This window comes from Octopus bimaculoides, chromosome 3, assembly GCF_046866305.1.
Source record: "Octopus bimaculoides isolate indiv1 chromosome 3, ASM4686630v1, whole genome shotgun sequence".
Lineage (NCBI taxonomy): Eukaryota > Metazoa > Mollusca > Cephalopoda > Octopoda > Octopodidae > Octopus > Octopus bimaculoides.
The window spans coordinates 70,038,089-70,053,404 of record NC_142930.1 but is presented as its reverse complement, the minus strand read 5'-3'; the positions used below and the strand labels follow the sequence as shown (position 1 = coordinate 70,053,404).

General features: G+C 36.1%; 1 protein-coding gene across 1 annotated transcript in view; it reads right to left on the bottom strand.

Moving 5' to 3' along the window:
- The window catches only part of LOC106877404 (wings apart-like protein homolog), a 215,924-nt gene that overhangs the window by 16,121 nt on the left and 184,487 nt on the right, over nt 1-15,316 (bottom strand). Inside the window, exon 14 of the mRNA XM_089349203.1 lies at nt 905-1,142. Within this exon, the coding sequence (XP_089205329.1) occupies nt 905-1,142 (238 nt within the window). The remainder of the gene's footprint in view (nt 1-904; nt 1,143-15,316) is intronic.

The following is a 15,316-nucleotide window of genomic DNA, read 5'->3' as shown; positions in this document are numbered from 1 at the left end:
ACACACACACAATGGGCACTTCTGCCTACCAAATTCACTCAGAAGGCATTTGTCAGCCCAGAGCCATAGTAGAATACACCTTCCTATGGTACCACTCAGTGGGGCTGAACCCAAAACCATGTGGTTGCAAAGCAAGTTTTAAGGATCTGAAACTCCACCATCACCACTGTCATCATCATCATTGCTGCTGACACCATTATCATATGAATCAACAAAGGAGCCTCTATATGGCTGCTCAGCCTGTTAGAAATAGTAGTCAAATTTCCCTCAAAATCACATCCTTGTATCAACCTTTACCCATCTGAATTTGCTGGTTAAATAACATTTTCTATCTATAACTATTACACATGCTTCTCCTCCTTGTATCATACCCACTGCTACAGCACCTCTCCCACAAAGACATTATACAAAATACATCCCCCCCCCCATCTGCCCCTGCCTCACATCATCTCAACTATACCTTTCAAACTTCTGTTCACAACCAACACCCCAACAAAATCTGCCCAAATATTTTGATCTTTATCTTCCCCTCTTCCTTGAGTTCACTAGAGTAGTAAACAAAAGCATGGAGAAAGAGGGGTAAAAAAGAGAAGAGAATAACAATTAGAGAGGGTGGGGGTGAGGTGGGGCGGGCAAGTGACAGACAGATATGGCTCGTAATAAACATAAAGCTGACATTTCAATTAAAAAAAAAAACCCCTAATATTTTGCTCTGGTTCCCACCTCTCCCCTCAACACCAATTTTTAAAACATACAGTAGTTTTATCGAACAACTAAACCACACATCAGTTTTACTGAACAGCTAAAGCATTCAATAGTTTCATTGAATAAATTGCTGATCCACACAACTAGCTTTACTGAACAGCTAAACCACATACTGTCAATATAAAAATATAGGGTTTACCTTTTGTGAATTTCTCTTCAGCATCTGTAGCATCAATATGTGTTTCTTCTTCTCCATTATGTCTCTGCTCATTTTGCTTCTCAGCTTCCTTTCGTTTCGTACCCACAATCCATTGCAAACATGAGTCTGACTCATGCCAGTTGCCACTCTTGTTGGGAGAAGACCCCTCAGTATTGGAGCCTTCTTCTTCTTCTTGTGCTTCCATTTCACGAGCAGCAAGTTCTTTTCGACAAAATAACTGGAAAAACAAATTATTATTATTATTGTAAGATGCAGAAATAAATTTATTTCTCAAACGCGTGATAATGCTATAAATAGCGTGATCAGGATAAATTATCCATTTATTGCAGAAAAATATGTTACTGGCCAGCCATGAGACTCGAACTCACATCTCTGTGATTACGCGTCAAGTGTTTTACCATTAAACTAAACTGCCTAGCAACGAATTCTTCTAAAAAAAAAAAAAAGAACAAACTTTGTTTACTTTCATTGTAAAGTATTATTATTATTATTATTATTATTATTATTATTATTATTATTTTTATCATCATCATCATCATTATCATTTTCATTAACGTGGCGAGCTGGCAGAACCATTAACACACTGGGCAAAAATACTTAGTGGCATTTAGTTTGTCTTTATGTTCTGAGTTCAAATTCTGCCAAGGTTGACTTTGCCTTTCATCCTTTCTGGGTCAATGAAATAAGTACCAGTTGAGTAGTAGGGTCGATGTATTCGACTCATCCCTCAAAACTGCTGGCCTTGTGCCAAAATTTGAAATCATTATTGTTATTATCGTTTTTGCTAAGGCATTGAGCTGTTAGAATTGTTAAAATGTCAGGCAAAATGCTTAATGGTATTTCATCCCTCTACGTTCTGAGTTCAAATTCTGCCAGTATGATGACTTTGCCTTTCGTCCTTTCAGGGTCAATATATTAAGAACCAGTGAAACACTTGGGTCAATGTATTCAACTAGTCCTCTCTCCCAAAATTTCAGGCCCTGTGCCTTTAGTAGAAAGGATTATTATTATTATTATTATTATTATTATTATACTAAATAATTTTACAAGATGTGGCTGACAGACAGCAGGCCTGACTGAAAATAATTCTTTCAAATTTTGGCGTAATTTTGAGGTGCAGAAAGATGGTGATTACATCACCTCAGTGCTCAACTGGGATATATTTCATTGACTCCCAAAAGAATGATAGACAAAGTCGACCTCAGAATGTAAAAAGCCATAAGAAATGCTGCTAGTGTAGTAATGATTCTGCCAGCTCTCTGCCTTGGCCTAATGTGCACTCGCTCTCTCTCTCTCTCTCTCACACACACACACATATATCTAGAGTTTTGTGCCATTCCTTTTCAAAACAACAGAGATCTTCATTTTAAATAACAAGCAAATATAGGCAGAAATATTTTCTTAGTCTATTCAAAAACACTATCTTTCCTACAAACAGAACACACTGTACTTTATTGGTGGAATTTCAATGAAATTCCTTGATCTTTTTCAAAGTTCTTTCAAGTTCTGTAAATATTTTACATATACAAAGCATCCTCATTGAACTTGATGTCAAAAGCTCTCTTGTTGATAAATGTTATTCAGAGATATTTAACACAGAAAGATAATAATCTGCCAAGTTTCCTACATGTTTTTCTCAATTTTTGCAAGGGGACTCGAATTTCTGTACAGAATCTTGTGACGAACATCTTTACATCATCGTTTAACGTCCATTTTCCATGTTGGCATGGGTTGGACGGTTTGACTGAGGTCTGGAGAGCCAGCAGCTGCACCAGGCTCCATCTGATCTGGCAATGTTTCTACAGCTGGATGCCCTTCTTAATGCCAACCACTTCGAGAGTGTAGTGGATGCTTTTTATGTGCCACCAGTACAGGAACTAGTCAGGCGGGCCTGGTATCGATCACATTCAGATAGTGCTTTTTTACATGCCATTAGCACAGGAGTCAGTCAGGGAACACTGGCATTGACCATGTTCAGATGATGCATTTTACGTGCTACTGGAACAGAAGCCAGTCAGAGGGCACTGGCCACAGCTATGATTTTGGTTTTACTTGACTCAACAGGTCTTCTCAAGCATATCATATCACCCGGCACATCAAGGGTACTCTTAAATGGGTCGGACATGCAACAGTTGCATCAGCTATGGCTGCGATCTCACTTTAGTTGCCGGGTCTTTTCAATGACAGCATATCTCCAAAGGTCTCAATCACCTGTCATTGCCTCTGTAAGGCCTAATGTTTGAAAGTCATGCTTCACCACTTCATCCCATGTCTTCCTGGATCTTCCTTTTCCACAAGTTCCTTCCACAGTTAGGGTGTGGAACCTCCTCACACAGCTGTCCTCATCCATACATAACACATGACCGTACTAGTGCAGTTGTCTCTCTTGCACACCACATTCGATGCGTATGTCCAACTTTTCTCTCTGGGCGCTTACACTCTGTTATGTATGCACACTGACATTACATATCCAGCGGATCATACTGGATGTGTAATGTCAGTGTGCATACACGACAGAGTGTAAGCGCCCTGAGAGAAATAAAATATTTTAATGTGTAGGCATAGGCATGGCAATAAATTTGCCTTCCAACCACATGGTTATGGGTTCAGTTCCACTGCATGGTAATTTGGGTTTCTTCTACTATAGCCCCAGGCCAACCAAAGCCTTGTGAATGGATTTGATAGACAGAAACTGAAAGAAGCCTATTCTGAGTGTATATGAGTGCATGCATGTAAACATGTGTGCATACACACACACACACTATTTCTCTCTCTCTCTCTCTCTCTCTCTCTCTATATCTATATATATATATATATATATATACATAAATAGAGACACATATATTTAATTATATTTATATATATAATTTACAATTTAAATATAGGATAAAATCTTTATTCTTTCTAAGACTAGTACTTCTTCTGTTGGTCACTTTTGCTGAACCTCTAAGTTACGGGAAGTAAACACACCAGGATCGGTTGTCAAGCAATAACAGAGGGACAAACACACACATATATACGATAGGCTTCTTTCAATTTCAGTCTACCATATCTACTCACAAGGCTTTGGTTGGCCTGAGGCTATAGTAGAAGACACTTGTCCAAGGTGCCATGCAGTGGAACTGAATCCAGAAAGAACCTTGTGGTTGGAAAGCAAGCTTCTTACTACACAGCCATGCCTGTGCCTATATATGTATGTATGTATGTATGTATGTATGTGTGTGTGTGTGTATATATATATATATATATATATATATATATATATATATATATATATATATATATATATATACACATATATATATACACACACACCTACATATTTAATTATATCTACATCTATATATATATATGTATATATATATATATACATACATTTGAATATATATATATAAACACACACATATAAATATACACATATGTAAATATATACATACATCTCTTTCTCTCTCCCTCTCTCTCCACACACATATTTCTTTATATCTTTCTAGAACCACAAACTTTTCTTCAACAGTATATCTTTTTGCTCCTACTTTTTGTTTTCTTTCTGCTTCTTTCTCAACAAAGCTTTGAGCATTTTTTTTCTTTATATTCTTTCACACTGCTTTCTAATAATACATAATGCCTGCCAACATAAAACTTATTGTAACAATTACAATAAATCATAGAGTGAAAGATACACTTCTTAGTAACTTTTTGTCTTTCTTGTTCTCTTTCCTTCACCATTATATATATACATTTTATATTTGTTGTTTCTTTATATTCTTTTGTGTCCACTTCCCCTTTTTTGCTTTTTTTTTCCTCTTTCATTTCTCTAATATATCTTTTATCTTTTGTCTTACTTGTTTCAGTCATTGGACTACGACCATGCTGGGGCACCACTTTGAATGATATAGTTGAACAGATCGACCCCAGTACTTTATAAAGTTTGGCAATCTTTCAGCCTCCTTTTGCCGAATTGCTAAGAGGATGCAAACAAACCAACACAGGTTGACAAACGGTGGGACGGGGGTGGGAGGCAACCACACAAACACAAAGACATACACATCAGACAGTTTTTATCTACCAAATCCACTCACAAGGCTTTGGTTGGTCCAGAGATATAGTTAAAGACACTTGTCCAAGGTGCTACACAGCGGGACTGAACCCAAGGCCATATGGTTGGGAAACAAGCTTCTTATCCACCACACAGTGTGCCTTTTATTTTATTTTGTGAATGTCCTTTTACTTACAAAAACTTTGTCAATTGCCAAATTTAGATTTGAAATTATGGAATTCATAAAACCATATTTTGATCGAATATTTATACTTATATTAGTCAGTAATTCTAATAAATAAAGACCTCAGTTACTTTTCCAAAAAACACAATGAAACTGAGTAAACAATGGTGACAATTACAGTTTTATCAGGTGTTATAATTATTGTAAGCCTATTTTATGCATTGAGTACTATTTCTTTACATTCGTTTATATGGATTCACACAACACATCATCACAATCAGGGTTTGTTCTTAGCTGCAGTTATTGACCTCCTAGACTGGCTGAAGAAGCACATCTTACTCAAAACACACAGGTGCAGGCATGGCTGCATGGTTGAGAAGTTAATTTTGTATGCATGTGTTTTCAGGTTCAGTCTCACTGTACAGCACCGTAGGCTTCACAGTGGGAAAGAACTGAATAGTTTTCTAAAGCCCTGAGGTGAATTTGGTAGATGGAAACTGAAAGAAGTTCATTGTATGTGTATGTTGCCTGAAACCTGACCCTGGTTCTATGATACAAACTTCCTAATGTGATCCAAATTAAAACTTCCATCAAATTTCATGTGGATTTATTTTCCAAACAACAGATTAATAATGACAAACGTTTATGAATTTGTTTTGCAAGATTCTTGACAAGAAATCATGAGTTGAAAGATATATTTCGGGATGGTCATTTTTTTTTCTTGCCAACTAGACACACGCATTATATATTTATTCTTTACTCATTTATTATTATTGTTATTTTATCTTATGTCCACTGTCTGGAAATCTTTTGTTGTTGAAGAGGCACAGGTGTATGATGAAAGCTTTCCAGACAACAGAGATAAGATGAAATAAGAACAATAATAAATGAGTGAAGAATGAATGTATAGCGCATGTGTTTATTTGGCAAGAAAAAAATCACCATCCCAAAATATAACAATAAATATGACAAAGATTTTTTTACTAAATTCTTCATCAGTTTCAAAATTAATTGAAACAAAGGCAATGTATTTCAACAGAAATAATGTAACAAAAAGAACCTACATACTAACACTTAAAGCACAGCACTGCTTGATAGAAAGTTATTATATCTTTTCACAAACAACTCAGTAACTGTATATTAACCTTTTGATACCAATCTGCCCAAAACTGCTCCTGCTTCTATGGTATAAATTTACTGTTTTAAAGTGATCTAAATTAAAACCTTTCATTAAAATTTCACGTTAATTTATGTTTCAAACACCAGCTTAATAATGTCAAAAATGGTTTACTAAGTCTTTCAATATTTTCAAAATTAAGTGAAACAAAAGCCAGTGTATTTCTAAAGAAATATAGTAGTGAAAGAGTTAAACCTTCAGCTTTCAGATTACTTTTTAAGGTTGTCTCTACAGATTTCCTATAGAAGTTAGAGATAACTTTAAAAAGTGATTTAATAGCACTGCTAACACAGTAAGACACAGTATTGACTTATAAAGCGTTTAATATACTTTGTAGTGTATTATGGTTGCATAACAAAATACAGTTTCCTTACAAATAATTAATTAGATTACTTGTCAAATGTAATACATATTTATTCACAATGTTTTGAATTAATCCTGTATTATCTCATAATTTTGAAATTTTGATGGTATGACACTTTATTTTTAGAATGACGTTGTTGGGTTGGTGTGAGAAGCCAGATTTGGCTGGTTTGAACATAAAACAGTAGAATATTTGGGTACGATATGGCCAAAGGTTTCATTAAAATTTCATGTTAATTTATATTCCAAATACCAGTTCATAATGATAAAGTCTTCTTTACGAAATTCTCAATTTTCAAAAACAATTGAAACATAGATGGGCAAAGAGGTTCAGTAAGAAAATAAAGAAAGGAGCAAAAGTAGATACACCAGAGTGGCTCGACAGAGTTGAGCAGAAAGTATGGTAGTAGTAATACGAGGGTTAGTAGGTTGTTATATATTTGAAACTTAGCCTTAGGTCGATTTTGATTTAATAAACCCACTATCAAAAGCATTATTCATTCCAGCCATAAATTATTTTGTCTTTTTAGGGGTATGCAGGAGGATTACATTATCCAATATCTCCTTTACAAAGGTGGGATTTGAAGGAAATTTTCTAGCAGATCACTGACCCTGTAGAGGCAGGCTCCTTCCTTCGCTGGTTTGTGAAGATTAGTTAATCAAGCAGATGGCCCCATTATAGGATGTAGTCAACAATGTTTATGCAACAGCTGCTGAGAATATGACTGTAACAGTCTCACAATTATTATAATGTATTTCTCAAAATTATTATAGTTAATCCTTTCACAGAGTGTCTAATTGTGTTTGTTGTGATATTTTTGCTGTTTAGCCCCAAGTCAACCCTGATTGAGCAAAACATTGGATCAAAAACAAGTCCAGCTGTGACCAGTATTATCATTTTATATATCAGAGACAACATTGTCTACTATATCCTTCCCTTTTTCTAAATGGTGGTGTATATTTTAATGGAAATTTTACTACCATTTCTAGCAAGTCTGTGATCATACAGAGACTCCTTTGTTTATGGATTCTCTTGTATTCAGCAGATGAGAAATAAATCTTTCATGGAGAAGCCAGTTAGTTTATGATTGGTAAATCTTGCCCTTCACAATGAAGTGAAGAAGCTAACAATGTAGCAACTGTTCAGTAAATTAACTTGCTAGAAATAGAAGCCAAATATTCCCCTTAAATCACAGCCTGCTATCTTGGAAACGAAAGTTACATCAGATGATGAAGCCCCAATTTTACAAAATGGCAGAATGGTCACAGCTGGAAAGCCTTTGATCACAGCTCTGCTCTATCATGACAGACTTGGAAGTTAAACAACAACAACAACAGCAACAACTATGTGAATATAGGCAGGTAGAATAAAATGGCCTACTTGGAGACACAATAAAATACTTGCAGGTGATCTAACCTGTCTACTACGTTATTTCACCATTAATGTAATAAAAGAACGTGAAAATAAGCTAAACAAAGTAAACCATAAACCATAATTTAATAACCAAATGATGGCCTAAATATAAACTACCATGACAACCTAACTCAGTAGTTTGTCTTGCGTGAATTTGTCAGTCACAGATGTCTTGTCAGAATTACCTTATGATATATGCTTCACATAACCTATTTGTATGCTGTGTTCTGACAAACAAATATATGATTTTATGACTCTCATACGTTCTATAATCCTCAAACTGTTGCATCAATACCACTTCTCTTCTTCTACCTAAACCAACACAACGAATGCTCCGGTATATTATCCCGCTTGGCAGACATTGTATTAAAACCTTTCTGAAATCTTTCTCACCGTCAGCTAATTACTAATTCTTTCTCGAACTCCATTCCTACTAAAGGTTCATGCTTGTCCAATCCACTCAATCAAAAACCAGCTTGCATAGTTTCAGGCTGAACTCAAACTCAAATAAACACCACTCAAATATATATGAATAAAACAAAACAAAACAAAACAAAAAAACAGCTAAGGTCATTCTTCCCTCCCACCAGCCTAACAAAAATTATTTTCAGAGAATAATATGATAAACTGGTGATAGTCAGATCATAGTAGCTGTTATTGTTCAGCCCAAAGACAGATTAATTAAGTAAAGTTAAAATTCAAAAGCATTTCAGCTTTGATTATCCTCCTTTTTTCATGTGTAACCCGTTAGTGTGGAGGTGCAATGGCCCAGTGGTTAGGGCAGTGGACTCGCGGTCATAGGATCGTGGTTTCGATTCCCAGACCAGGCGTTGTGAGTGTTTATTGAGCGAAAACACCTAAAGCTCCACGAGGCTCCGGCAGGGGATGGTGGCGAACCCTACTGTACTCTTCCACCACAACTTTCTCTCACTCTTACTTCCTGTTTCTGTTGTGCCTGTAATTCTAAGGGCCAGCCTTGTCATACTGTGTCATGCTGAATATCTCCGAGAACTACATTAAGGGTACACGTGTCTGTGGAGTGCTCAGCCACTTGCACATTAATTTCACGAGCAGGCTGTTCCGTTGATTGGATCAACTGGAACCCTCAACGTCGTAAGTGACGGAGTGCCAACAAGCAACAACCCGTTAGTATCCAAATTATTCATTCAAATGTAATGCTTTGTTTTGAATTAACCATGCATTATCTTGTAACTTTGAGCTCTCGATGACGTAACTGCTTATTTTTAATTTTTAGAATAACATTGTAACATAGGTGTAAGACATTTTATCTGGCCAGTTTGAACATAAGACAGGTAGAATATTTTAGCCAGATATGGTTGGTTTAATTCTTGAGCATTCAGATTTCTTTGTCAAATGTATTAATTACTTATTCACTATATTGTTGTGAATTAATCATGCATTATCTTGTAGCTTCAAGATTTCAATGGCATGTTTGTATATTTTTAGAATGACATTGTAGGGTAGGTGTAAGAAGTTGGATATGGTCAGTTTTAACATAAACCAGGTAGACTTTTTGGACTGGATATGGCCAGATAAAATGCTAAAGGGGTTAAGATGTTAGAGTGCTTTTTAAGAAAACTGACTATTTCTAGTTGATGACTACAAAGTGGCTTCCACCATGTTGGCTCAACCAATGTAGCTTATATAGATAGATAATACAATTATATATTATAGACATTAATTAGAAACACAGTAAGGCAAAAGGCAAACTTGTAGTCAACAGAACAGTAATATATGCATGGTAGCATGAGCATGCTGAAACTATAAACTGTACTTTAATAATAATCCTTTCTACTATAGGCCCCAAGGCCTGAAATTTTGGGAGAGGGGCTTAGTTGATTACATCGATCTCAGTGCTCAGTTGGCACTTATTTCACTGACTCTGAAAGAATGAAAAGCAAAGTCAATCTAGGCAAAATTTGAACTCAGAATGTAAAGCCAGAAGAAATGTTGCTAGGCGCAGGAGTGGCTTTGTGGTAAGTAGCTTGCTTACCAATCACATGGTCCCGGGTTCAGTCCCACTGTGTGGCATCTTGGGCAAGTGTCATCTACTATAGCCTCGGGCCGACCAAAGCCTTGTGAGTGGATTTGGTAGACGGAAACTGAAGGAAGCCCGTCGTATATATGTATATATATATATATATATATATATATATATATATATATATATATATATATATATATATATGTGTGTGTGTGTGTGTGTGTTTGTGTGCTTGTGTTTGTCCCCCTAGCATTGCTTGACAACCGATGCTGGTGTGTTTACATCCCCGTAACTTAGCGGTTCGGCAAAAGAGACCGATAGAATAAGTACTGGGCTTACAAAGAATAAGTCCTGGGGTCGATTTGCTCGACTAAAGGCGGTGCTCCAGCATAGCCGCAGTCAAAATGACTGAAACAAGTAAAAAAGTAAAAGAGAGTAAGTATTTTGTCTGGCATGCAAATGATTCTGCATGCTCACTGCCGAACAGCATACTTTAATAGTAATAATAATAATAATGAGATGAATTTTGAAGCTAGACAACAAAATTTACTGCTAATATTTAGATTATCTAAGCAGAGGCTAGTAAGGTTGAAAGGTCAGTTAATGACATTAAAATGGATTAAAAAGAAAAGAAAACAGAACAAAACAAGCTAATAATGAAGGCTATGAAGGACACAAATTCTTGTGAGCCAGTACTTCAGTGGTCGTTTATATATTTCAAGCATCAAGCATAACAACAATAATGGTGCATCTGCAGGATCTTACAACTTGCTAGAAATAATAGCTAAACCATCCTGAAATCATGTTCTAAAATCTTAAAAGGTCAAATAGACATGGCTGGCTGTGTGGTAAGAAGCTTGCTTCCCAACTACATTGTTCTGGGATCAGTCCCATTGTGTGGCATTGTGGGTAAGTGTCTTCTACTATAGCTCTAGGCCAACTAAAGTCTTGTGAGTGGGTTTGGTAGAAGGAAATTGAAGAAGTCTGTAGTATATATATATATATATATATATATATATATATATATATATATATATATATATATATATATATATATATATATATATATATATACATACACATACATACATACACAAGTGCAATGGGTAAATTGTTGCCATTTTATATTTTTTTATTTTGTGCATGCGCATTGTTTGTTTTTGATTTTGTCAATTACACAGTTTAATAGGGTCAGTTGGACACCATCTGTAAGAAAAACAGTACAACGATGCAATTCACTCTGCCACAAATTGGGAAATGACATGCTGTACTGTTTGGCATTTGCACCAAGAAGCTCCAATACAAATATTTCAGAGTGTTTGGGTGTAAATCTGAAGACAGTGCAGAGGATTCAGAAAGAGTTGGATGAGTCTAAATGGTGATTACAAAGGTATGGCAGCTTAGAGAACTCATTATGATTGTTTTGATAAGAAAAGAACTCCTAAATTTCTTGGTGAGATCCAGGCCATGATTGACAACGATACCTCCAAGTCAATCAAGACCATCGCCAGGGACATGGGAGTGTCTGAGTTTCTTATCAGGCAATTGCCTGAAGGAGGTAGTGCTGTCCTGGGTCAAGAGGGTGGCTGCTGGAAGACCCTATGCCTGGCAACAGGACTCTGAACCATGCCACAAAAGCAGGAGAACCCAGTCGTTGTTGTCAAACAATTTCTGCGACCACATCACCCCTAACATCTGGCCATAACTCCCCAGACTGCAACCTCCTTGATTATTATGTGTGGGGCACAGCTGAGCGAGACCAACAAAACTCGTTTTAACACCAAAGATGAACTGAAGGCAAGGATTATGGCAGCATTCACCAACTTAAACAAGGAGACCATCCGGAAAACTTGCAGGAGATTCTGAAGTCGACTGGAAGCTGTGGTTGAAGCCAATGGCAATTTTATTGAATAAATTTATTCTTTAGTATTTCAAGATATTTTTATGTAATTTGGTAAATACATTTTTTTAAATGAGATGTCAGTGTTATTTTCATTTCTGCATAATTTAGACGACAGTTCATTCACTGCACCCTGTGTGTGTGTGTTTGTTCTCCCACCATCACTTGACAACTGATGCTGGTGTGTTTATGTCTCCGTAATTCAGTGGTTCAGTTAAAGAGACCAATAGAATAAGTACTAGGCTTAAAAAGAATAAGTGCTGGGTTCAATTTCTTTGACTAAACCTCTGTAAGGCAGTGCTCCAGCATGGCCACAGTCAAATGATTGAAACAGGTAAAAAAAATAAACGAATACATTAGATAGTGTCCTAATTACACTATAAGGCAGTGGTTTAGGAGAATTGCTTCAGCATTGGACAAAAAGGCTTAGAAGCATTTCATCCATCGTCATATTCTGAGTTCAAATTCCACCAAGGTTGACTTTGCCTTTCATCCTTTCAGGGTCGATAAAATAAGTACCAGTTGAACATTTGGGTCAATGTAATCGACTAACCCCACTCCCCTGAAATTGCTGGCCTTGTGCCAAAATTTTAAACCAGTATATGTTCCAGTTTTTTATATTCTGTGATCAAATCTGGTTGAGATCAGCCACGCTTTTCATATTGTCCAGTGTCAATAAAATAATATGCCAGTCCAGAGCAGCAGACTGGTACATTGATTGGCAGAGTGTTGGGACATACTGCCTTGTGGTGTCTGTCTCAGTTATTTATAACTTGTGCCAAGCTATGCTGGCTCTTGACTTTCTCAGTGATGTGGAGGGTGGAAGAGTTCAAATGTGAGACTTCCAAGAAAAAGAAGAAAAAAAAAAAGACAAACACATTGCCCAGGTGTGCATCCTGGAGAAGAACTTTCTAGTCTAGATGCAACATGGTCAGCTCTGATTAATGTAGGTCTTAGATCTGTTGGATCAGGGCTGACTTACAGCTAAACAATGACTATCTTAATCAACAGAGATCAGCAGCATGCTCAGATGTGTAATAGATATAAAAACACAGACACAGACATGCACACACACTCACTCATTCACACACAGTCGTCGTCATTGTCATCATCATTATCATCATCATCATTTTAATGTCCACTTTTCCATACTTGCATGTGTTAGATGGAGCAGCCTAATGTTCTTGCAGAATATTGAAAATGAATACGACACACTTTGCATGATGTAATGTCAAGACAAGGAGACAAACATACACATATACATGACGGGCTTCCTTCAGTTTTCATCAACCAAATCCACTCCTGAGTTGGCCTAGGGATATAATAAAAGACACTTGTCCAAGGTACCATGCAGTGGGACTAAACTCAGAATAATGTAGTTGGGAAGCAAACTTCCTCTTATGAAACGACAATGCCTGTGTCTACACATGCACACACAAACACATATATATGGTATACAGTTGTTACCAAAAGTTTGGAACAAAAGTCTGAAAATTAGAATTTTTATATTAAATGCCCTAAGTTACAGTTAATTTGCAATATACTATTACTACTTGCAGTAATATGGTGGTATCTATAAAAATTATTAGGTAAGTAAATCTCTACATTTTATATATTCGAATCGAATTGTACTTGGGCATAACAATTTTAATTTTTAAAAAAATGTTCCAAACTTTTGGCCATTAAGAAATAAAAATTACATTTATAAACAAATTAATGAATAAATTCGATTAGTGTAAAACTAGTGATTACTTAGTATTTAAGTAAAGTTTAAGCTGTTTGAACATTTCAATAAAATATAGCAAACATTATTGAAAGCAACAATAATCAATATTCTTGGCGCTATACACATGCATTGCTATATTCTCAATATTTTTTTAATAACACAAATAGAAAGCTGTCAAATGATGCTTACATTTGAAATACTCTTTAAACACTCAGCATTTAAATTTGCTGTATCAGGCCCAAATATTCTACCTGCTTTCTGTTAAACTTAGTCATATCCAGCCTCTTACACCTATCCTACAATGTCATTCTAGAAATAAACAGTTATATCGAAATGCCGAAGCTAATGAAGTAAGGCATGATTAATTCAAAACAATGTGAATAAATGAACGTTACAACTGACAGAATAATCTGAATGCTAAAACAATCAAGAATTTGTAGCAAAGAGTCTGGGATGAGCAGAAGGTAAAAAAACACAAAACAACTATACTTTTTTTTTTTTTAATTTTGCTTTCGTTCTTGATCACTCTCTCTCTCTCTCTGACTGGTTAACCATCTATCTCCTCTACTGCAAGACACCTGTTCCTGTCCCTTTGCCACAGTCTAACCTTTCATCACCTGGCACAAGGCCACCTCCACCAATGCTCTACCTCTCAAAGAATCCTGGTCTTGTGAGGTACTTGGTGACCTCCCCCCCCACCAGTGCTGGTGCCATGTAAAAAAAGCATCCAATCCATACTGTAAAGTGGTTGGCATTTAGAAGAGCATCCAACTGTAAAAACCATGCCAAAACAGAGAGGCTTGGTGCAGTTTTCTGCCAGCATGGAAAATGGATGCTAAATGATAATGATGATGATGATGATGATGATGCTTGTTTATTGTTGTACAACTCCAAGTCGACTATTGATTGAGTAGATCTTGTAATCAAAGGTGCTCCTGCTTGTCATTTCAGAAATATACAAGACTACATTATCTAATGTGTCCTTTCTATTTTTTTAAGACAGTAGGCTGTACTTTGATAGTGAGTTGGCTGCTATTTCTAGTAGGTCAAGCAAACAAGTAAAAGTTCCCTTGTTGGGTTTTTATTGATATATTGACCCTTCAGCATTTAAACTAGTCATATCTGGTCCAAAATATTCTACCAGTTTTATGTTCAAACTGATCAAATCTGGCCTCTCATACCTATCCTACAATGCCATTCTAAAAATAAACATTCACATCTCAAAGCTACAAGACAAGGCATGATTAATCTAAAAAAAAATATGAATAAGTATTACATTTGACAGAGTAATCAAAACTAAAAAGTTAAGGCAGTGTTTGAAACTCAATCATCATATTGCACGACAAACTGACAGGTGATCTTTAATCCACATTATATAGTAAAAGCAAATGAAATAAAATAATTAGTAAAAATTAAAAATATCAATCACATTTTCTGTGTTTCTTGTCTATCTATCTAATGTTTCTTCTTCATGGTGGCATGGGTTGGATGGTTTGACTGGAGCTGGCAAGCCAGGAGTCTGTACCATGCCCCAATGCTTTTTTTTTGGTATGGTTTCTATGGGTGGATGCCTATCCTAATGCTTT